At 31.6% G+C, this 23,018-nt stretch overlaps 1 protein-coding gene and 1 long non-coding RNA gene across 3 annotated transcripts; one reads left to right on the top strand and one right to left on the bottom strand.

The window, feature by feature from the left end:
• Window positions 1–10,560: 10,560 nt before the first annotated feature.
• On the top strand, window positions 10,561–16,785 carry LOC107367132 (uncharacterized). The gene is made up of 6 exons (XR_016199600.1): window positions 10,561–10,721; window positions 10,814–11,092; window positions 13,305–14,501; window positions 14,801–15,126; window positions 15,408–15,575; window positions 15,667–16,785. It is a non-coding gene; the product is annotated as an uncharacterized LOC107367132 (long non-coding RNA).
• On the bottom strand, window positions 16,636–22,484 carry LOC107366884 (uncharacterized). Of its 2 annotated transcripts, none has more exons than XM_015934527.3 (3): window positions 22,074–22,484; window positions 21,152–21,297; window positions 16,636–20,447 (listed from the first exon to the last, which is right to left on the bottom strand). In XM_015934527.3, the coding sequence occupies exons 2-3, from the start codon at window positions 21,207–21,209 to the stop codon at window positions 17,674–17,676; spliced, it is 2,832 nt and encodes a 943-aa protein (XP_015790013.2). In that variant the 5' UTR covers window positions 21,210–21,297; window positions 22,074–22,484; the 3' UTR covers window positions 16,636–17,673. The 2 variants fall into 2 exon arrangements, with proteins under 2 accessions (XP_015790013.2, XP_089124909.1); XM_089268783.1 differs by having other exon boundaries at window positions 16,636–20,444; window positions 22,074–22,211.
• Window positions 22,485–23,018: the final 534 nt, after the last annotated feature.

The following is a 23,018-nucleotide window of genomic DNA, read 5'->3' as shown; positions in this document are numbered from 1 at the left end:
CACTTTAAATTATAAAAAAGGGTTAATCATCTAATTGTTGCTTTTGTTGAAATTTGCATAAATATAGCTAACTTGAATGCAGAAGAGTACAAGCAAGGTAGAATGGTTAAGTTCATTAGTGAACCATGATAATGAATAACAACAATGATAATTATTCTCTTAAGCCTTAATTAATTAATTGTCAAAAATATTATTCAAGGTCGACTAAAAATATTAACTATAATAATCATACGAGTCTCATAAAAAAGATGAAATCAATTGAATAACATTAAACATTTACAAGTGATAACCAAAATGATTTGCTTCAAATGGCTGAATAAAGGGAAACACAAAAAGCATTGTAATCAGGAAACATGATTAAGACTGAAAACTTGAATATTAATTATTGTGTTGCATCAATTTAACGATTGAAATCTTGATTCAATTCAATTGTTTTGCATGATTTAATCCCATTTAAACCAGTTGTCCGCAATTAAATAATTTAAAAATGACAATTGTTTCAATCTATGAAATCAGGTTTATTGGTAATAGCAATTTATGGTAATTTAAATCAAGATTTTTATACAAAATGAGATCAACAATTTTCTTGGTAAATTATTGGCAGTTAATTGATAAAAAAAAGTAAAATTTAGGTTAATATTAATGAAATTTTTTATAACAACAATGAATAATATAAATTGTAAAGATATTCAATTTTTTACTTTGAACATTTAACATTGAATTGGAGAGTAAAACAATTTACTCTACTTTTTAAACCAATTGATGTACATTTTCATTGATCTAAATCTCATTTTATCGTGTTAGACAATCAAATGGTAAATTAAAAATATAAAATCAGTTAATACTACAAAATGAGAAACAAATTGCTATAACAATATTGTCACCGAGCCGGGTTCCATGTGTAGTATACTAATGATGAGTATGGGTCTGACGACCGTTTAAGCTGTTTAATAAAGATAGGGAACAGTTTTCAAAGACGAAACTTAATTGCTATTCTTTATTAACTTCCATAGTTTTATGAAAATACTGTTAAGTATACAAAATAAAGATATCAAAAACTTTTATTTAACACCAAGCAAAATACTTAAAGACAAATTTACCACAAACCAAAATACTCAAATACTAAACTTGAGGATCCAAAACTTAACTTCTGGATAAATGATCATTTTTCATGTTTTCTTTATATAGTCCCGTTTGGGAGACTACAGTACGTGACCTTAAATCACCAGATGGTCGTTTGACCTTTTTCCCTTCTTGATAGTTAAACTTTATCAATTTATGATCTGGGAAAGTTGGGTCTGACGGACCCTTAAACCTAGTTTTAGGCTTTAGTCAGTATGCAAATGTCTTATTTATTAGTTAATTCTCAATAATTTACGAGTTAGGGTAGCATTTCTCCGAAACATTTAAGGTTCTCTGGTAATTCTTAAATCATAAAATAAGTCTTATTTATTCTCATGAAAATCTCTATTCTTCGAAAATTAGTTTCTCAGGACCTTAACTTTGCATAAAATCCATCATAGTTTATTTCATTATTTTATTTATTCCAAGAAATCCAAGGTCTGACATGCATTTTATTTCCAACTTTCAAATATGACATTAAATTAATCAATCCAAATCCAGGGTCTGACATTCATCCCCTCTACGAAAAGTCCAAAGTCCCTTTTGGACGTCTTCAAAAATGTTCTATTCAAAGTTTTTAATTCCAAATCACAATTCTTTTGAGCAAAAAGCAATATCAATCGACTCAGACCAGTTTTATTTTTCCAAAATCATAATTACAACTTAACTCCTATACTTGTTTTCATTTGTTTCACTTTAAACACCAATGCTTAATTCTTGTTTCATTTTTCCGTAATCTGTTTGCAATTTTCACATTTTAGCACAGTAATTAATTTGAATGATCTAAACTTTAATTATTTTTATACTTTTAGTAGATGCCAATTTGTTCTTTCTGCAATTGTCTATTTATCATAAAAGCGATGCGCATTAAAACCAAACATATTTCTATATGCTTTTCAAAAACTTCAAAAACAAGATCTCCGACTCAATAAATTCAGGGCAATTTAACATTTTCCGTTAGGATAGAAAGCAAAATTGACTCAAACATGTTTACATTATTGGACGGTTAGTCCATACTGAAAATCAAGATTAAACTTTGGCGGTAGAATCTATTTTGAAGAATCAAAAGTTATCGAATTGTTAGACCTCATTCTTAGGGCTGATAAAATCGGAACACGGTTTAAATCCATTGCGCTGAATTCCAGAGCTGACGATTCACAAAAAGGTCTGACGCTTAAATCATTTCAATTAGTGAATCCATGATAGCCTAATGATATACTGGCTTACATGATTTTATCATTCTGATTAATAATTAAAAAAATAAATAATGATGGTGGATAATTTTCAATCTTATTTTAAACAAAATTTCTTGTAGCAACTCACATATAAACAATCTAATTCAATTTAATAAAATTTTCGGTCTGATGGATCCCAGCCATCGATCTTGATCCCGATACTAAACCTTGATCCGATGTTCGATGTTTTTAGAGATTCAATAATCGAACCACAAATTTTTTTTTTCAACAAATTTAAATCAATTACTTGTTAGCTTTTAATTACTCCAATTTAAACAAATTACTCGTATAATGCGCTTCAACTTATATATAACATCGAACTATCATACTTTGTAGAGAAAATTACGAATTCATGACGTTTAAACCGTGTCAGACCTTAAATTTCAATTAAATTGTTTAATGTGATAGTATGCAATGTTAATGATTTAAATCGAATGATTTTGCTTGCATTTCATCTATCAAGGCTTTTGTTTCAATTCAAATCATGGTCAGACCAATTTCTGATAATAGGTACGAATATCAAATCTTGATATCGAGGTGATTCCTGAGCTTACAAAATCAGTATTTTCTGTGCTAAATAGTACTTAATTATTTTTATTAAATTATTTTTCTTTTTGTTTCTTTTTTTTCAGCTTTTTAATTTAGTGAATAAATGAGAGTAAATATAATTTGGTTTTAATTTAATATTTTAAAATCTGATTTGAATAAGCTAAGCAAAGACGTGGGGAGGAGAAAAGGAAAGAATTGTTTCGATAAACATGGTCATCATAAACAAAAGTAATATAACAAGTACATTAAGGTTCAGACCAAAATGTCGGGGTTCATCTACCTTACTAAGGTCAACACACATGTGCTTATTACCAATTGGTTTAGAAACAAGTACAATAGGGCTATCCCATGGAACAAAAGAGGGTCTGACAATCATTTCTTCTATTTGTCTGTTTATTTCTTTTCTCTCAGCCTCCAATTTTGGATATGGATTACTTTTTCTGGGTGGATGTTCGACCGTATCAATAATGGAAGGATACAAAGTACATTGACCTAGGTTTTCATTCCCAAAAGTTGAAGCTGGGAGAGACTCACTCAAAAGTTGTTTGACCTGGTTTTGTTGAGAGTAGTCAAGATGGTCTAGTCTAAAAACATATAAATTTGCTTTTTCATTCATCTCTTTTGTAACGCAAATCTCATTTTTATACTCGTCAGACCGAGTTATTGCTTCAACTTCAGGAAGAGAATTATTTTGAGAAAAAGATTTATCAATAGAAATTTGAAAAGATGAAAATTGATCGTAAGGTAAAACAACATTAGCTTCAGTTTCAATGGTCAGACCTAAACATTTGAGATTGCTTGGCGTTTTAACAAAATTTAAATCTAATGGTATAAAACCATAAGTAGTCTCAAATTGATATCCCAAATTTAAAGAATATTTGTTACAATTAGAATTATTAATAAAATCAAAATGATTAAACTTATCCAATTCTTCCGTTGATGCGGTCTGAGCTTGTACTCTCATTGTACGCAAATTTAATATGACTCCAGCTGCTTTGTTAAAGTTGTTTCCTAACAGCAAGGGGTACGTGAAGTCATCCGCGACCACCAATAAATTTGTCCAAACAGCAGTAAGAATACCAGTAACTTGAATAAGGCACCTGATTCTTCCCAATATAGAAATATGATGACCACTGGCTGAAGTTACATTTGGTCCTTCATAATGACGTACATTATTTGGTTTAGGAACAGAAGAAATTCTGATGATTGAAACAGCTGATCCGGAATCAATTATACACTTGAGTTGTTTCTGATCTACCCAAGCAGTTGTAAATACATAGTTTTCATTATCTTTTGAGGTTTCGCTTAGTGTATTAACTGTTGGGTCTGACGTATTTTGCGGTGCGGGAAGGGCAATTGGTTGAACAGCATAAGACTCAATAGATAGATCAGGATTAGGACCTTGAGTGAAAGTACTTATAGTTCGAGTCGAATTAGTGTCAGGGCTTACATTTCTTAAATAATTTGATGGATAATACTGAACCCAATCTTCGTACGTCGAATGAGAATGTTGGTCAAGTGGAAGAGGAGTACGAAATTGATTGAAATTAGGATTATTGTGATTATAACACTGATTTGGATGACCGGTCTGACGGTTACTTTGATGAGCAGACTGACGATTACTTTGGTAATTATTCGCATAAGGAGGTTGATTATAGACTCGCTAGACTTTCATATTTGTCAATAAATTTCAAAACTTTGGAAGATATACTTCCATCAAAATAGTCTAATTTAGGTCCTCTGGGCAAAGAAACTACAGGTTTAACAGTCTTTACCTCGGTTTCGGTCATTGTCAATGTATAATAATAAAGGCAAATCAAGTGATTTTCAAAGGAATAAAGTAAGGGTTCTATATAGTAGGAAAGAAAAAGAAAGGAAATGGCTTTAAATACGTCAGACCTTACTTTTGTTAAAGATGAATGAATAATGTTAACGACAAGTGAAGGATAGTTGATGAAAGTTCCGTCAGGCCCAAGATATTTCCAAATTAGTCAATAATTAAGTTGATAGAGTGAATGAAGGTGGGTTGAAAGTCCCGTCAGACCAAGAATATTTGACAAATATTAGGTATATGGAACAAGTTTGATGATAAAATAAGTTGATCCAATGTGAATGTGTAGCCAAAGGCCCGTCAGACCGAAGATAAAGTCACTGATGATTAAGGTACAGTACACGAAATTGTTATTGTTGAGTGATAATAGTTGAAAAGCAGTGGGATGATAGCTTATAATAAACACAAAAGTTCGAGGAAAATTTATGATGATAGTTGATCAATTGTTCAATTGAATCACAATGATGATAAAGTTATTGTCAATTATTCAGCACTTTCAGAAAAACTCTCGGTAGAACCTCCATTTTGTCACCGAGCCGGGTTCCATGTGTAGTATACTAATGATGAGTATGGGTCTGACGACCGTTTAAGCTGTTTAATAAAGATAGGGAACAGTTTTCAAAGACGAAACTTAATTGCTATTCTTTATTAACTTCCATAGTTTTATGAAAATACTGTTAAGTATACAAAATAAAGATATCAAAAACTTTTATTTAACACCAAGCAAAATACTTAAAGACAAATTTACCACAAACCAAAATACTCAAATACTAAACTTGAGGATCCAAAACTTAACTTCTGGATAAATGATCATTTTTCATGTTTTCTTTATATAGTCCCGTTTGGGAGACTACAGTACGTGACCTTAAATCACCAGATGGTCGTTTGACCTTTTTCCCTTCTTGATAGTTAAACTTTATCAATTTATGATCTGGGAAAGTTGGGTCTGACGGACCCTTAAACCTAGTTTTAGGCTTTAGTCAGTATGCAAATGTCTTATTTATTAGTTAATTCTCAATAATTTACGAGTTAGGGTAGCATTTCTCCGAAACATTTAAGGTTCTCTGGTAATTCTTAAATCATAAAATAAGTCTTATTTATTCTCATGAAAATCTCTATTCTTCGAAAATTAGTTTCTCAGGACCTTAACTTTGCATAAAATCCATCATAGTTTATTTCATTATTTTATTTATTCCAAGAAATCCAAGGTCTGACATGCATTTTATTTCCAACTTTCAAATATGACATTAAATTAATCAATCCAAATCCAGGGTCTGACAATATTAACAATCCAAAGAGATGAATTGTTGGATCAGTAAAGGTTATGAATATGCAGAAGTAAATTGATCTCAAGATTTATAATGGAAAAAGTATTTTTATTTGAAAAATGAGGTAAAAAGGGAAAAAAGTTAACTCAAGTTATTACAAGCATTTTTGTGTCAAAAAAATTGCAATTCAACTTTGAAACTTTTTAACCAAAAAATCATTATTTTTTACACGAATTTAGCCCGTAACCAATGACTGGATACTCTGTTAATATCACTAACATACACATGAAAGCATGATCAAAGACTGAAAAAAGAACTTTCAGACTTGAAAGAGCAAAATCTTACATTGAAATATATTTTAGGTACCAACAGAGATTCAATGATGTAAATGAAGCTGGTTTCTCTTGTCTGGTTGTGTTTACAATTGTAAACCTTGTTAATCTATCAGTTTCAATATGTAATGAGTATTTTGAATTTGACAAGAAAATCAGACTTTATTTCACACAAGAAATGCATCTAATACATGTTATTATAATATTATAATACATATAATACATATAAGGTATTTGTTTTAATCAAACAATTTCAGTATTTTATATTATCATAACCTTTTGATTAGAGCAGCTATGAAAGATATTAATTTTGCTGTGTTGGGTAAAATTATAATTACAATTTGAAGTAAAATTTGCTTCTGAAAGAGCATAATATTTCGTTTCTTATTGATTTAGTCTTTTCTTTAATATTTTGCACCAATATGTGATTTATTCAAATTAATTGTCAAATAGTGTTGATATTTGACCTGGTTTGAGACGTTTGTCAAGGTGATTGAGACTTTATTTGCTTGGATCAATTATCTTGACATAATAGGTTATGTAGACGGTGTAATCTGTCGACTAGACGTGGTTGGACATAATCTTCCTGGTTTGGTGAATTCGTATGAACGATTACCTTGATTCAATCAATTAGCTATACAAAAAGAGAGTAGCATTTGATTGTTTGCTTTGATTTAGCACCCAGGAAGTCATTGTGAATTGATGACAATCAAATCGGGAAACACTCAGACGATCTCTTGTTGCGTCTATCAATGAATATAAATTGGATTACTCTTTGACCAGTGAATGAAATTGAAACAATTGCAAATTTTATGTAAAATTTTCATGTAAAAATGTTACATTTTAAAGTTTTTACACTAAAAGGTTAACAAAAGACTCTATTGTAGAAACAAAAAACAAATTAAGGACAAACAATTGAGTATTTAAATTTGATTCCGTCAACAATAAAACAAGAGCCTTTCCTTTGCAAAAAGGAGTCAAAACTGATTTAATTGTTTCTCTTGTAAAATAAAATTATATCACTGGAGTCATAATCAATTAAAGTTTCATTTCCAACTTTCACTTGGATATGAGAACATTGATAAATTAAAAGATCCTTTGCTTTTTAACTTAACTGCTAATTCAAACCATTCAATTATCCACATTTGTTTTCGTTGTTTTCATCTGTTACTTATAATCATCAAATTCTGAGAATGTCGATTACACCAACAATTTGTTTTAACCAGTTATTTTTCATAACAATTTCAACATACTTCTACTTTCAATTAACACTGATTAGAGGATCATCACCATCAATTAAACTGTCTCAGCAATCGTCGAGTGCATTAGGCTCAGCTCGTTCTCGTCCCTACCAAAAACAAGCCATTTTTAATAAACCATTTGGAATCCTCAATCCTTCTGGTTGCTGTCCATGTAATGAATGTTGCTCCTGTGAACCAGATTATTTAGATGACGAGCCTGTTTCGCCAGCATTACCAGTACCAAGTTTACCAGGAGTCCCATTGTTTAATCGATATGGCTCATCTTCATCATCAACTTCATCCTCATCCTCAACCCGTAAGTCTCTTGTTGTTAGGCGCCGTTATGTCCGACCAAATGGAGCAGTTGTGGTTGAAGTTGAAGAGTCACCAGTAGCCACTGGACGAGGTGGTGCTGCAGCTGGTAACAGTAATAGTGGATCTTCATTGTTTGGTGGAAGTGGACTATTTTCACGGTTTTTACCTTCTGCTATTGAAAGTGCTACCAACCGTACTCAAAAAGTTGACCCAAAAGACTCGCAAATAACATGGTTTCCGTCAAATTCAACTCAAATACCAATGGTCTTGATCTCGAATCAATCAACTAAGCTTGATAGTCTTGAAGTCTCTAGCAATGACACTGTATTAACAAATGATGAAGCTACTAGTAAGGTTAAAAGTTAAAAAATGCCTAAACTTAACAACTTTAATGCTCATCCTATTATAATATATTCTTTATTTTCATTATTTGTGTTGTTTAAAGTGGTAATTAGATCTACCTGTTAAGTGGATTGTATTGAATAAGGTTGAAAATTTTACTTTCATATATTTATTATTTATTCATTTTTTCTGTTAGCTTGAATGTATAAGGATATATATTTTTCACCTTTGCTATTAAATGTTTATAAAAATTTTCAATTTGTGAAGAAGCTCATCTTGGTTAATTGTCAATGTAAGTTAAATAATTACAGCTGATTTTTAGCTTGAATTTGAGATGATTAGAGATGAGAATGAAATATAAACTCGAGGAAGACGCTAATATACTCATATGGAGACAGAGAAGTGAATGTTACAAGTTACAAAAAAATTAATTAAAAAGCTAAAAAGGTAGTTTAGATCCTTGAAGTGATTGGAATTTTTAATGGGAAGTAGATTCTATTTTATCTCTAGATATATTTTCTCGAGTATTTAGTATTGTCGTTCGACATAACGAAAAAGGTAAAGGTCATTTTTTCTCACTTTTTGACGTTATGAATATTCATAATTAATTCATTGGCACCATGCAAAGTTTAAGCTCATCACATCATTGCGATCGGATAAAAAGATGATATTTATCACGATGTTCAAGACTGCATTATTAGAATAGAGGTTCTGTAATCAATTGGGATCATCAAATGTAAGTTCAATATTGTACCAACCACAAACATCTTAAATTTGAGTTTAGGAAAAGAGAGAAATGAAAGAAATCGTTAGATCAATGAAAATTTTGAATAAATTGTAACAGTTGAGATTACCTGATATTTGAGGTACACAATAAAATCCAGTGTGCTCATATATGAAGCTGCTCAATGGACAATCAAAACAAGGTATTGATAATGCATACTACTCTTAGTAATGAAATGCTAACTTGAGAAAACAATGCAAGTGAATAATTCATTGGCCAACAAATTATGAATTAACCATGTTAACTGTAGCGAGAACCGAAAGAGCTCAATGAAAGAAGTACTTGAAAAGTGTTTTGATGCACTAATGGTTAGATACTCTTTTCTTAAGGGGACGAGCTGCATTGCTGGATTTCATCAGATTTTTTGTTTGTTTGCTTGTTTGTTTTCTGTGTAGCGTGTGTCCAGTATAATCATCGGGTTCATCATTTTCAGTTATTATGATGATTATTATTTGAAAATCCGTGTTTTCAGAACAGTATTACAGGCCATAAGGGGAGGGCGAAAAAGATGAGTTTTTTTGTAAACTTTTCTCCTTTTCTTTCTCTTTCTTTTTCTCTTCTGCAACTCATCATTGATGACCCTGAATTTTATAGAAAGAAAGAGAGATGAGTAAAGAATTCTGAAATAAATAAATAAAAAAGAAAAAGGAATCAGTTAAACAATGTTGGAATGGTGAAAAAAAGAGAAAAGATGAGGTAAGTTGGGGTAGTTTGTACCTCATTGGAATCAGAACAAGTTTGATTAGGCCTATTTATCTAGATCATGAGGAAAAACAAAAAAATAAAATACCTTTGTTTTGTGTACTTTTCCCTCTTTTTTTGAGGATAACAGTTTTAGCTAAAAATTTTAGCTTTCTTTAGATGAGCTCAATCAATGATTGCTATTGTTGTTAACTATTTCGCCATAATAAAGATGATGATGACAATCTTCTTACTTGTCTTTTCGTTAGATTCCTGGCCGAATACCAAGTATTGGAATTAGAGATACTTTTCAGGCGGAGAAGAACAAAATGATAACAATTTATCTGTGACACAATTATTTCTGAGCGTCTAAAACATATCAATTCAATTTAATTCCACTTATAGCTGTTTTCACTTGGATGGGAAGGTTAGGTAAAAGATGGCGATGATTGGAAAAATGTCATCAATTTCTTTTGAGAGAATCCGATTCATGGATAAATGATGTAATCATCGACCACACATCTTTGTAGACAAACCTTTAAAAATTAGCATAATTTATCAACATAGCACAGAACAAGATCAAATAAATTTTGTTTAAATTAAAACAAATTTGGAAATTGGAAATTGGAAAAACTAGAAATCTTTGAAAATTGTAAACAAAGCTGATGCAAAAGTTCATTTTGATACTTGAGTAGACAAAATATCAGATCCCTTGTTATAAAGATCAAAGAGTAAAATAATACTTTTTGATAAAGATTATATCGTTATCAGTATCTTTATCTAACAATTTTTGTCCGTTACCAAAAAATCGATTCTTTTATTTAAATAGAGTCTCTCTTTTATAAAAGCTAACAGATTTCACGTCTGATTTACCAGATTGAATCAACTATCAGACGTCTATTCATTTCAATGTTTAGTTTTGCTGCTATTAAATCAGTTGTATACTAATTTTAAAGTCACAAGGTTTCTTTGGCTTTGGATTTTGTCAACTCTTGTGTTGAACATATAAACACTTCTAGAGGTAAGATTGAAAACAATAATTTACCTTGACTATTTTTCTCAATTATTATTCTATTCTGTTAATTTATTGATTTATTTCGTTAACTGCTGTAGGTTTGTTTAAATGATTTACACCTTGGTAGACCAGTTTCTGTTTGACAGTGGTAGGACTATAAGTTTGAAAACGGCCATTAAGCAAGCACGTATGGATCATCAATTTGTCTTTCTGCAAACCATTCCCTATGACAGGGGTTATTATCGGTGAATTAGCTATATTTCTCTTCTCTTGGTTGATTAATTGGCAAGTCAGTGAAACAAAAAAAAGAGAAAATTAAATCAAACGCGCTAAGAATGCCAATCGTTGGTGAAAATGGTTGAGAATCTCATTGTAATGTAAGTATGAGTTACCTTTTTTGTCAACCCTTCTTTTTCTTTTAAAATTTTACTGATCAATCATTGTTAGTGTTGATTTGGAATTGATAAAAATCATAAATATATCTCATGGATTCTTTTTTTCTACTTTTTGCTTTTGTCAGTCAATTGAGTCAGTTTACTCACGGTTAGAAAGAATTAGGAAGTTCACATTACTTTCAGATGCTGTAAATAAGATAACTTACATACTTGTACATTTTTGTTTCAATCTTATCGTTGGAACTGTCAACAGTTTGATGAGTGATTAAAATAAGTTTACGAAAATTGAGAAGAAAAAAGTATGATCAAGGATCAAATGAGAAGGATAATTTTTGTTTAAAAGCAAACTAATTGTCTGAGCGAAGCGAAGACTATAAGGTGAAATCAGAAATTTTTCTGACGCGATAACTCAATTTTTATAATCAAGATTTTCTGAAAATCTTGAATTTAGACTTATAGCCTGCCGCGGCTTTGCTGTATAGTTTTTGGTCAACATTGGCCCACTCCCAAATTTTCATAAATTTTTCTCCCGATAGATGGCAGCATATGTACAAACAACAGATGGCAGCACATTTCAGTGCACCGATTGATTAAATCAACGGGATCGGCTTTTTTACCACTTTTTTCACCGTTTTTTCACTGTATTGTCTCCCATATTGTCCACCGTCTGATCTAACACATTCATCACATCTACAAAATCAAACATCATCACTTTAAAGAGACTTTTCGTAACAAAATTGTCCACTTTCATCCAGTAGATTTTCAAACACTTTTTTATAAGATTATCCATCCCCAAATCATACCGAATTTTTGACCACTTTTAGATATGATGGCGATTGAAAGTAGATGTGTCAGATGAAGTAAAAGTGGTCAACAGTTTGGTGCATCTTATGAAAAATTGTTTGAAAATGTGTTGGATTAAAGTGTTGGACAATTTGGTGGGCAATTTTGTTGAGAAAAGTCTCTTGCAAAAGTGATGATGTTTGATTTCGTGGATGTGGTTGACGTGTTAGAATGGGTGGTGGACAATATGGTGAAAGAACGATAACTTAGTGATGGAAAATCTACTTTTACAATGATGAGAAAAAGTGTTAAAAAAAGTGAAGTATGTAGTGTAAAAAAGCCAGTCCCAATTGATCCTGTTAGCCCCTAGACCTGTTTGGCCGACTCCGGCTGTATTTGAATATAAGGAGTTAGCACTCAATCAATATCGAAAATTCATTGGCAGCTATCTGTACATTCGAACTTCTCAAAGACCAATAAATTGAATTCTGTGCACTTTTTGATCTTGGCATCGTTTATATCCAGAAAAATTTGTATGTTTTTACGAGTCTTTGTTTTTAGATGCATCCAAATGCCGCTATCGAAAAGCGGACAGCTGATTTCCTTGTATTGGTCTTTGAGAAGGTCAAATCTACCGCTAGCTACCCATGAATTGTCAATGAACAGTTCGTGAACTTTCCTTTTAGTCTATTTTTCAAATCTTTAATTTTTTACTATCATGCATATTGGACAAACTACAGTTACCATCGAGATAATGCCCTCTTTTTTCAATGATCCCTATTAAGGAGATTTTATTTCGTCTTTTGAATTTCGTCAAATTTAGATTCGATTTCTTTGATTAAAATTGACATAATTCAATTTTCTTTCGTGAAATATTAATCGAAAAACTCGTGAAATCAACTTAAAGCAACATTTAAGGTTAAATTTGATCTATTGAGGAGGATTGAAAATTATGAATTACGCTGCCCAAAGAAGAGTGAAAATAAGCTATCTACAGTACGGTGCATTATCTCAATCGTGACTGTATACACACGCTCAGACGTCACTGTTTTGCAGTAGATCTAGTTAAAGGTTATTATTGATGAGATTTGTGATTAAAGTTCAAGCCTGTCATGTTGACATTTATTTTTCATCCTCTATTTGTACCGAAAACGGAAACTGATTATTTTGTCATGATATTTGTCCTCGTTAGTTAATTGACACTCATTGTTTTAGGTAAATGTTTTTTAGCTTCGCGTTAGTATCCATCATTATTTTGCTCTTAGCCCTTTCACTGATTTTTTAATAAAAAGATGCTTTTAAATGTACTTTTAAATAGCTACCAACTGTTTAACCGGGTAACCTATTGTTCTCAATAAAAATGTGATAATATTAACCATAAAGATTAATTTGCTTCTCTTTTATTTCTCAGGTATCATCATGTTTTATCCAACTTGCCAGAAAAAAAGTAAACTTGGTTTTGTCTTTCCACTTTGGATGATAAAGAATCAAGAGCGTAGATTAATTCATTTGAAATTAACTAACCCAGTGGTGCTTTGTTAAACGTCTTGATTAAACGATTAAGATGCTATGATAGCGTAAAGTTATGGAAATTGGTGGGAAACTCAATTTGCTGAGCTGTTGAATTTATTCACAATTTTCACACATTGAATAATCCTAATGCAACGTGAAGACCGGATTACCAGATTTACATCGTGAAGTTCAAAAACTTGGAAAAATGCAGAACTCTCCTGGTGATGATTCTGATTTTTTTCAGAAGGTTAAATCTTAATCAACTCTGAAGTACATTATCTTTCATCAACCACTTTCCATAGCGACTTCATAACGGACTCATTTTCATCCACCTTTCTCTTACCAAGAATCAACCTTCTCGGTAATTTAGTGGCGATATGCTAACCAAAAAAGCTTCTTCCAGCTTGTATAACTGGATAATTACCATAATCACAGTTACAATTAGTAAATCTTGGATCAGCATAAAGTTTGTTTTAGTTGACGGTCATAAAAATCCCAGACGATTCTCACCTTTAATAATAATTTATCACGTTTGACGTATCATGAAAGTCTCAAGAAGCGTCAATATTTGCTGATATAAAAAGACAAAGAGAAAAGAAATGTCAAGCTGAAAAGCGTTTGTACCAAAAATCATCGCCGAGAAGACAATCGTCTAACTATCGTAACTCACGCCAATTTTCATCATCGTTTCCATAATCATTTCTTATCTTATTTTCACTGATATCGTGTTACCACAATCTTGGGATGTTAATCAATAAAGCTAGTCGGTCAATTTAATGTATCAAGGCTAAAATGACCTCTTGAAAATGGTGTGAAAAACGCAATTGAAGGAAAATCCGTGTCAAGAATAACAAAGATGTGGTGAGAGTTGAATGGGTTTTGGATGCAGTTGTTTACGTTTGTTTTTACTGAACCACTTAATTACAGTTCTTGCTCAACATTATGCTCATCCTCATTTAATAAGAGCTAACTACATAAACTTCAACAAAGATAGAAACAAAAGATATTGTTATTGTTGTTGTTTTTCTAGAATGATAATAATCATAACAACAATAATAACAGTAATAAAAATAATATTTTAAAAAGGTAAAAAAAGGTAAGCTTCAAATGGAAATGTTTTTCTGTTTCATTTTTGTCTGACTGTTGATTTGTTTTGCTTGTTTCTTTTTGTTTCTTCATTCTTCATTCCATCTTGTTATTGTTGTTTTTTTGTGTGTCCTCTAGCATCCTCCAACTGCTAATTAGAGTAAACTTGTTATGTTAATTCAAGTTGAATGCTAATTGAGATAAACTTAATTGCTAACCCAATCTTTCTCCCCTTTCCTTGACAAAAAAAAGTAAAGCTTCATTGTGCTCAGTTAAACACATACTCATCCTACTCTTTTTCATTAACAGGTACATTTTTGACAAGCTGGTGTTGCAAAAATTGAATTTGATCGGTTTGGATGGAACAGGGGGGAGAAAATTCTCATCATCACCAAGATTTCTCTTTCACTGGAACAATAGGAACAATTTTGGAAGTGTTGCCCCATCAAGAAATATAAAACTTAAAGCTATTCTGTTTGCCCTGATTTCAGGAACAACCATGATTAAGAGGCCTAATCTTACCCAGAATCAAAGTCACTTAATTATTCACCTTCACTTGGAAACAAATTCAGGACAACGTGTAATATACTTTCAAAGAAATGTGATTTACTATTAGGAATTAAATACTCTAAAATGTAAATAAATTTTCACCTTATCCTAGCTGAATCAAACAATTACCTACACAGTCCGAAATAAGAGTTGATTGTAAAGCTCAGCAAACTAAAGGCTTTCTGTTATCGCACATTTTGCTCTGAAAAATCTGAAAAGTCTGATTCTGTAGCTAGCTTGACATTATTGTTTATATGCAAGTAATTTTCTCATCGCTTGTTTGAAAACTCCCTTAATTTTTCAGCAATTAATAAAACCATCCATAATCAATTGATATAATTTATTCAATTCTGGTTCCTAATTTAAGGTCAAGTCAATGCTGGACAGGAAAAAACTTACAAGCTAAAAATGACTTTTCTCGTAAATTTGCCAAATAAACAGATTTAGCCATTGAAACTAATCAACCAAAAGGTCATGATTAGTTTAGGTTGATCCAAGTAAATAGACAACGTTTACCATCTTAAAGCTGACTAAGGTAAGTGAAAATTAACCTGTAACAAGTAAAACAAAATCTATTGAACTGAATTAACATCAACTTTTTTCTTTTTCTTTCTCTTTCCTTTCAGCAAACTACTCATGCATCTGGTCATTTAGTTAATAAAGCAAGCTAAAATGAATCAAAATGAGTCAAATGATGAAAATGGCGATGAAAATGATTCACTTAGCGGCTTTAAAGTTGTATATTAACTGTGCCATTGCTAAATAATATTAATTATTGTCTCAACTAAACTATTATGTTTCTACCATTACCAACCTCGGCTATAATTAGACAGTGAAAATAAAAGGAAAAACAAAGTAACAAAGGAGGAACAAGTTTTGGTCATTAATGAGGAACCTTTTGGTGGACAATCAGTTGAAAAAGAAACATAGTTTGCTTTCTGTTACAGTTAATCACTGGGAATATAATATTTTGTATTGTATTTACAAAAGCAAATGCATGATGCTCAATCTTGACTAACATTGAAAGACGGAAAAAATGACATTTTAAAGATTCAAGGATAACCAAACTGTTTTGGTCAAGAGAACCGATTAGTCCATCCATGTCTTCTGTCCATTGGTCCAATCAGTTAATTTCGGTTCTGGTCTAAATAATCAACGTTTCAACTTGAATCTTTTTTTTCTGATCAACTTTTTCTCCAAGTAATTTGTCAACAACAGTGAGATGAACAAGAAAAAAAACGGAATATATTAAGTGCAGTGTGTTAAGCACTTTTTTTGTTGTTCCTGAGCATCTTGAACATGACATGTTGGACCAGGAAATGGTATCAATGATTAAGATGATGGAGAACAAAAAAACAATTTTAAAATCAGTTTCTGCTCTTGGGTTGATCAACTGTTGAAGTATTATCTGTACATCTTTTTTTCTTAAAATCAGATTATTTGGTGACAAAACATCTTAAATCTTTTCCATCAAAACAACTGAATTTATCAATTCTGATTCTTTATTTTGACCATTTAATCTTCTTCTCTAATATCATTTCCATCATCTTAATCATTTCATTTTTCATTCATTTTGGTTTAAAATTTCAGAAGACTTTTTAATATCCAATTTCATTTAATTTCAATTCGTTATTTCAATTGCCAAATACATTTACTCAACATAATATAGTTGATAACAATTCATAATTTTTTGGTAATAACATTGATAATAAATAAAAGACAAATGACAAAATTTAGATATAAAACCATGGAAATAAATTAACAATTGATTTAGCTACTATTTATATTGAGAAAACAAATTACAATCAATTGTAATAGCATAAATGATTAACACTTGAGAAATGCGAAAAATAAACTTTTCAAATTGAAGGAACAGTTCTGTGAAACAAAATATATAATATTTAAATGACCTACCAAACAATATATTGAGCTATATTGATTAAATAATGATCTAGAACAAGTGTTGAGCGTTTCCAATTAATATACTTTAAGGTAAGAAATGGACGCACAAAATAACGTGCGTTTTGTGGGGTTTTGGTTATATTGTAAATCCAATATAAAAAAGTGAGTCTTACATCCAAATTTTATATAAAATGTTGATAAAATCGCTCTGATGGTGAATTTTGATAGTGATAACGATGATGATGATTATGATGATAATAACTGGAGATGACAATAAATCCAGTACAGAAGATGAAATAAATAAATAATTTGGAGTCTCGAGATCACGTTTTCGTATTACTTTGCTACTTAATTTAGCTAAACCATTACTCTTTGTCCTCCATTTGCTTTGTGCTACTCCAATGACAGAATCAAGTTTACCTTCACCATCATCTTGTCTCTTTACAATTCAATTCGGTGGTATGTCGTATATGATGATTATGATTTAGTTAGGTGGGTTCAATTGACTTGACAGTTGAAACACTGAACATTGTCCAACATTTCTTTTTTTTGCTCCTCTTCTTGTTGTTAACAGTAATACTTGTTAATGTTGTCAATTTTTTTCACTATAATAAGTGTGACTATGAATGTTTTCCATTTATATTTTTTTTCTTTTCTTTTCATTTTCTTTCTTTCTCTTTCTTTTCTTTATGTTCACCTTGCTTGTTTAGCTTTGGATATTGGGTTTACCCTCAACCAGCAAGACTTGAGAAAGCGGCTGCCACTGTTAATGGGGGTAAAAGGATAACCAATGCAGTAAATAGGAGAGCTTTGAAAACAGTTAATTGGGTGAAGAGTCCTGAAAAGGAGTCAACTCCAAATAATGCAAGAAGGGTGCTTGGATTGGTTACTGAGGATGCTGATAGAGGTTGAACTGGACGTGAAGGCATTGGTGGTGCATATATAGCGTGGACATAACTATCTCCTGATGGTCTAGATGATTCGGTTGTTGTGGTTGTTGTTACGATGAAAGATTGGCTACTTCCACTGGTACTCAAGCTACTTGAGGTAGAAGCTGCAGCCGCGGCTGCGGAAGATGAAAGGTTGACATCTGATTGATGGCTTGCTGATGTACCTGATGGAGGCCTTGGAGAGTGAATAACTTCACCAAAAATGTGTTGTTGTTTTTGACCAGTAGAAGTATTAGGTGATGATGATATTACATGACCAGTATTGGAACCAATTGGAGTGACTGAGATTACATGCTGAGTGGTTGAAGGAGTTGAGTGAGAAAAGTGTTGTTGTTGCTGGTGTTGTTGTGATTGGACATCGGAGAGTATAAAAGATTGTGCTGGGGTAGGAATTGAACCTAGAGATGAGGATGATGATGAGGATACAGATGGAGATGATGTTATTATGGTTGTCGGAGTTGGTCTAAAAGATCCAAAGCCCCCTGGCCTGGAACCAATTATTGCTATTGTTGGCCGGTTTATCGATGAAACCGGTATTGGGTCCAAAAATTCAATGGGGCTTTTACTAGTCGGATCATTTCCAGCAGTGAATGGAGCAACTGTAGTACCTGAATAAGTATCAGCATCATCCCATTGCCAGCTCACTGTCATATCATTTAAATTGTTGTTATTATTGATATTATTTGAATAGTTGTTTTGAATGGGCCAATTTGTGATACCAGCCAATATTGGATAGATTGGATATTGAGTTGTTGATGCTGGAGATGGTTTGGGTCGACCTGGTCTGTAAGGTACCAAAACATTTCGATGAACAATCGAAGTATTTGGTGGTAAATGAGCTGAACCACCGTGTGGATCAAGAACCGTTAAAATGCTTGATTTAACCTCATCGGGTTCCTTGTTTTTTGAAGCAATTACATGAGTCACTTTGAGAGGTGGTTTATTGCCCATTATCATAGCAGGACTGGGGGTTGTAGTGGTTGTCGTTGATCTACGACGATTGGGTGGCAATTTGGTTGGTAATTTTTGAAACATTGAATAGTCATTGTACAATGCTGTGGTCGATGGTGTTGTCCAATAACTGGCATAATCTGATGATAATTTGTTGCGAGTGGTTAAGGTATAAGGAAACTTTCGATGGTTATTGCTCATTAAAATGGGAACTTCATCGTCAAAAAATGGAAATGGTTGACCCGTGGTTCGAGGCATCATTGATAAATCGGGTGAACTTGCACTTGTTACCAGAGAAACATTTGAAGGTTTTTTACGTTTAACAGTACTGGTTGGTCTGAGCCAAGGTCGGGTTTTATTTGCTTTAATTGCTGGTCGATGATTGCTGTAAAGAGTTTCACTTGATGATGATATAATAGACAGTGGATCAACAGTTGTAGTTGATGTGGTTGTGGTTGTTGTCGTTGTTGTTGTTGTTGAAGGTACACTTGCTGGTAAAGAATCACTATTTGATGCACTTGATTCTGAATTATCAGTAAACATTGTATTATCCCAATAATAAACATTACCAGGTTTAGGTCGATTTTTAGGCCTTTGAACCAGTAAAATTGAGTGAGCCAGTTGAGTATTATCATCATTACCGCCAATAACATTTAATGCTGAAGACATTATGCTAGCCTTATTAGGTTTATCCGATGATGATCCATACAAATCATCTGAATCACCTGTTGACCCAGCAGCAAGTGAATTTACTTTAACCTCATTTGATTGTCCATCGCCAATGATTGTACTCTTTTTACCATTTGAATTATGATTACTGAAAAAGTCACTTGATTGTCCACTATTAGTGAAGGTAATACTTCCAACACCGAGACCTTCATCAGTATTTGCATTATTATTATCATTATTATTATCGTTAGTATTTTTATTTTTACTATTGCCGCCATTGCCAACTCCAAGTGATAAGCTGATTTTGGTTATTGCTGGTTTCATATGTTGTTTAACACTATTACTTGAACCACTCTTGGATCCATTAAAAGTGTAACCTGAAATTGACCCTTTTTTAGACCCTTGACCAATCGATAAAGATCCAGATGAGATTGATGAGGGCGATGAAAACGATTCATAAGATGGTCCTTTGTGCACATTTGAGGTTACTCGGCTTGCAAATGAAATGCGACGTTCATCCTCTTCATAACTTGCATCTGAAGATGTCCTTTTCTGTGCCTCGTCATTACTTAGCAAATGGTTAAGTTCACCCGAATTCACTAATCTTGATGGAGTTGGTAAAGTTGATGGCGTTAATGAAATATTTTTTACACTTAATTTACTTTGATCACTAGAATGAGAAACCTTCAAAGGTAAATGTGTTGGTAAACCACTTGAATGAGCACTTTTGGTGACAAGAAACTCTTCCCCTGGTATAAACGTTTTATTTGAAGTATCCAAATTTGTATAACCCTCGGAATATAACTTATGATGTTGATGGTGATGTCCTCGGTGATTATGATGGTTATGTTGACTTCGGTACAGCTCAAAATCATCTGAAGCTCGACGAGAGTTTTTAAACCGACGATCTTTTGGCCAATCATCACTATGTACTTCTGATTTAGTTATAAAGAAAACGAAGATTTAATGAAATTTTTTTAAATTTCTGAGCTTAACCAGAAAAGGTTAAGTAAATCCAAAGAACCCAAAAATAAACACAACATAATGCAAATGGTAATACCTATTATTGTAGCACATTACAATTAAAAACACTTGAAAGATAACCATTAATACACAAGCAATTACAGCAACAACAACAAAAGAGTGAAAAATTACCTCATCTGTTCCTAAATAAAAGTATTTCATGATGGAAATGCTTATTTTTTACAGTTTTGTTACCATTTAGCAATTATTGCAAAACCTGAACCTGTGAATTGAGTTGGGTACATTTGAATAATAGGTAAAGTTGGTAAGAGTAATAAGGCGATTCGGATGTTAAAGTCATTAAATCTGATTGAATTGAATCTGAGTGAGATTATCAAATTGTGGTGATATTTTCAAAATAGAGGACATTTTTTTATTATGAAACATTGGGTGTTGTTAGTGTTACTGTTAATGATCTTGTATTTTCATGATTATTACAAAATGTATTTTCATTTGTTGTTGCTGTTTTTTACTTGCTCGTGGCACCGTGAGATATAAGCTCAATGTTGGCAAGTAATTCTTAATATTACTTGAAAATCTGTCAATTTCAGGCTCTCAATTTTTGTTGATTAAACAGAGTAAATTACCATTGTCATTAAGTTAAAATTATATTTACCTGGAGTTAATAGTAAACTTATGCCCAAAAGCATACAATAACCAGTGTTGGAGTTCATCTTTGATAATTGAATGTTTCCTTTGGTGAAAATTTGAAAATAATTTTACTTTGTCTTGTCTAAATTGGAACACACGTTAAAGGTTAACCTAAATGGATTTAATTGTGAAAATATATCAGAGAATTAATTGCCAGGTTAATAGGAATCATGATTTGTTAACAGACTAAACCTAATATTAAAAAGGTAAAGGGTAAGAAGAGACGGAAAGTTGATCATGTTTAAGTAAATCATCGAATGAAAGATTTTTGTTTTAACTTTAATTTCTTCTCGTTTTTCTCTTCAATTATAGTTATTATTAACCTAATCATTGCCTGTATAATAATCTTCAACACTCAAACAATTAACTTTACGAATTATGAATTGATTATTTCAAAAATATAAGAAATGCAATCATCAGGATAGTTTTCATGATTAGAGGTACAAAAAAATGATTATTGCCTTGAGCAAATTGAATTGGTGTGAAGTTGTGTGTTGAATAGATAATCAAAAAATCACTATTAACATCTCAACTCATCACATAATGACCATTGACCACTAAATATAGCTTACAATCTAGATTAAGAACACAATTTACATCTAAAACTTCAAAAGAAACAAACGATTATGTATTTTATAAACAAATCTACATAAATCTGGACATCCAAATAAAATGAGGATTCAAAAATTAACCTTAATTTGAAACATTAGGTGCATGTTAATTGAATTAATGAAAGTGAATGGTAGTGGTAAATTGAAATTAATTATAATAATAAAAATAATATCAAGTCTAGTCTGCTTTTGTTTCCCACAAAAGCAACAAGATCAAGATCAGAAGAAGAGACCAGACAATGATTTTCTTACAGATTTTAACAAAGAATTTCTTACCGAATATAAAACGAATTAATTCCTATTTGTATCCAAATTGTATCCGAATTATTGGTTATTATTGTCGGTGATGGTGAATATTAGGTTTATAATCCTTAACTTAACGTAACTTAACAAGCATAGATTGATTTAGATTAAACCAACAAATTGAAAATTGAAGACTTATTGATGGAAGGCAAACAATTGGTGACACTAAATGTTAACATGTAATAGATTATATATTGATGTTGACATGTTTATAAGACCACAATTTAAGATGAACTGAAATCTTTTTTGATAATTTCCACATTTCATTAGTTTTCATTCAGTCAAAATTATAAGTTAATATTAAATTTTGTTAAACTTTAATCGTTAACTGTTAAAACTAAAGAGTCAACTGATTTAAAATGAAGATTCAGAAACCTTCAACTTGAAAATCGTTCAACTTTATCAAAGAGACTCCTTCACAACATGACAACGCATGCTCAAAAACTAAGTGAAGATCGTAAATTTTGTTGAAAAAAAAACACTTTTTTTGATAAAATTAATTGATTTATTAACTGATTCACCTATTTTCTTACTTTTCAATTAAATTAAATTTAAGCTCTAATTAGGTTTGTAATCTATTTCAAGTAACCCAAAAGCCATCATCAATAACGTTATGTTTCCGCTTATCCGATAGCAACTGTAGACAAGCAGACATTGTTACACAATCGTAATTGTTATTCAATCTGTCATACACATCGCAATGAACCATTATGCTAACTAAAAGCCATGTTGGATAATTAAAAATAAAGAAATCGAAAGATTCGCAAAAAATTATAATCAAAAATTAAACTAAAGCTGCAAATTGTAAATCAAAATTGAAATCAATTGCTAACATTATTTTATTTATGTTGCCCTGACATTAACATTACAAAATTGAGTTGAGGGATGAGCTTCCATCTATCGTCTTGTAGATGCACT

Source organism: Tetranychus urticae, chromosome 3 (assembly GCF_039701765.1).
Source record: "Tetranychus urticae isolate SD_2017Ah chromosome 3, NJAU_TeUrti_SD_1.0, whole genome shotgun sequence".
Classification (NCBI taxonomy): domain Eukaryota; kingdom Metazoa; phylum Arthropoda; class Arachnida; order Trombidiformes; family Tetranychidae; genus Tetranychus; species Tetranychus urticae.
This window is presented reverse-complemented; position numbering and strand designations above follow the sequence as displayed.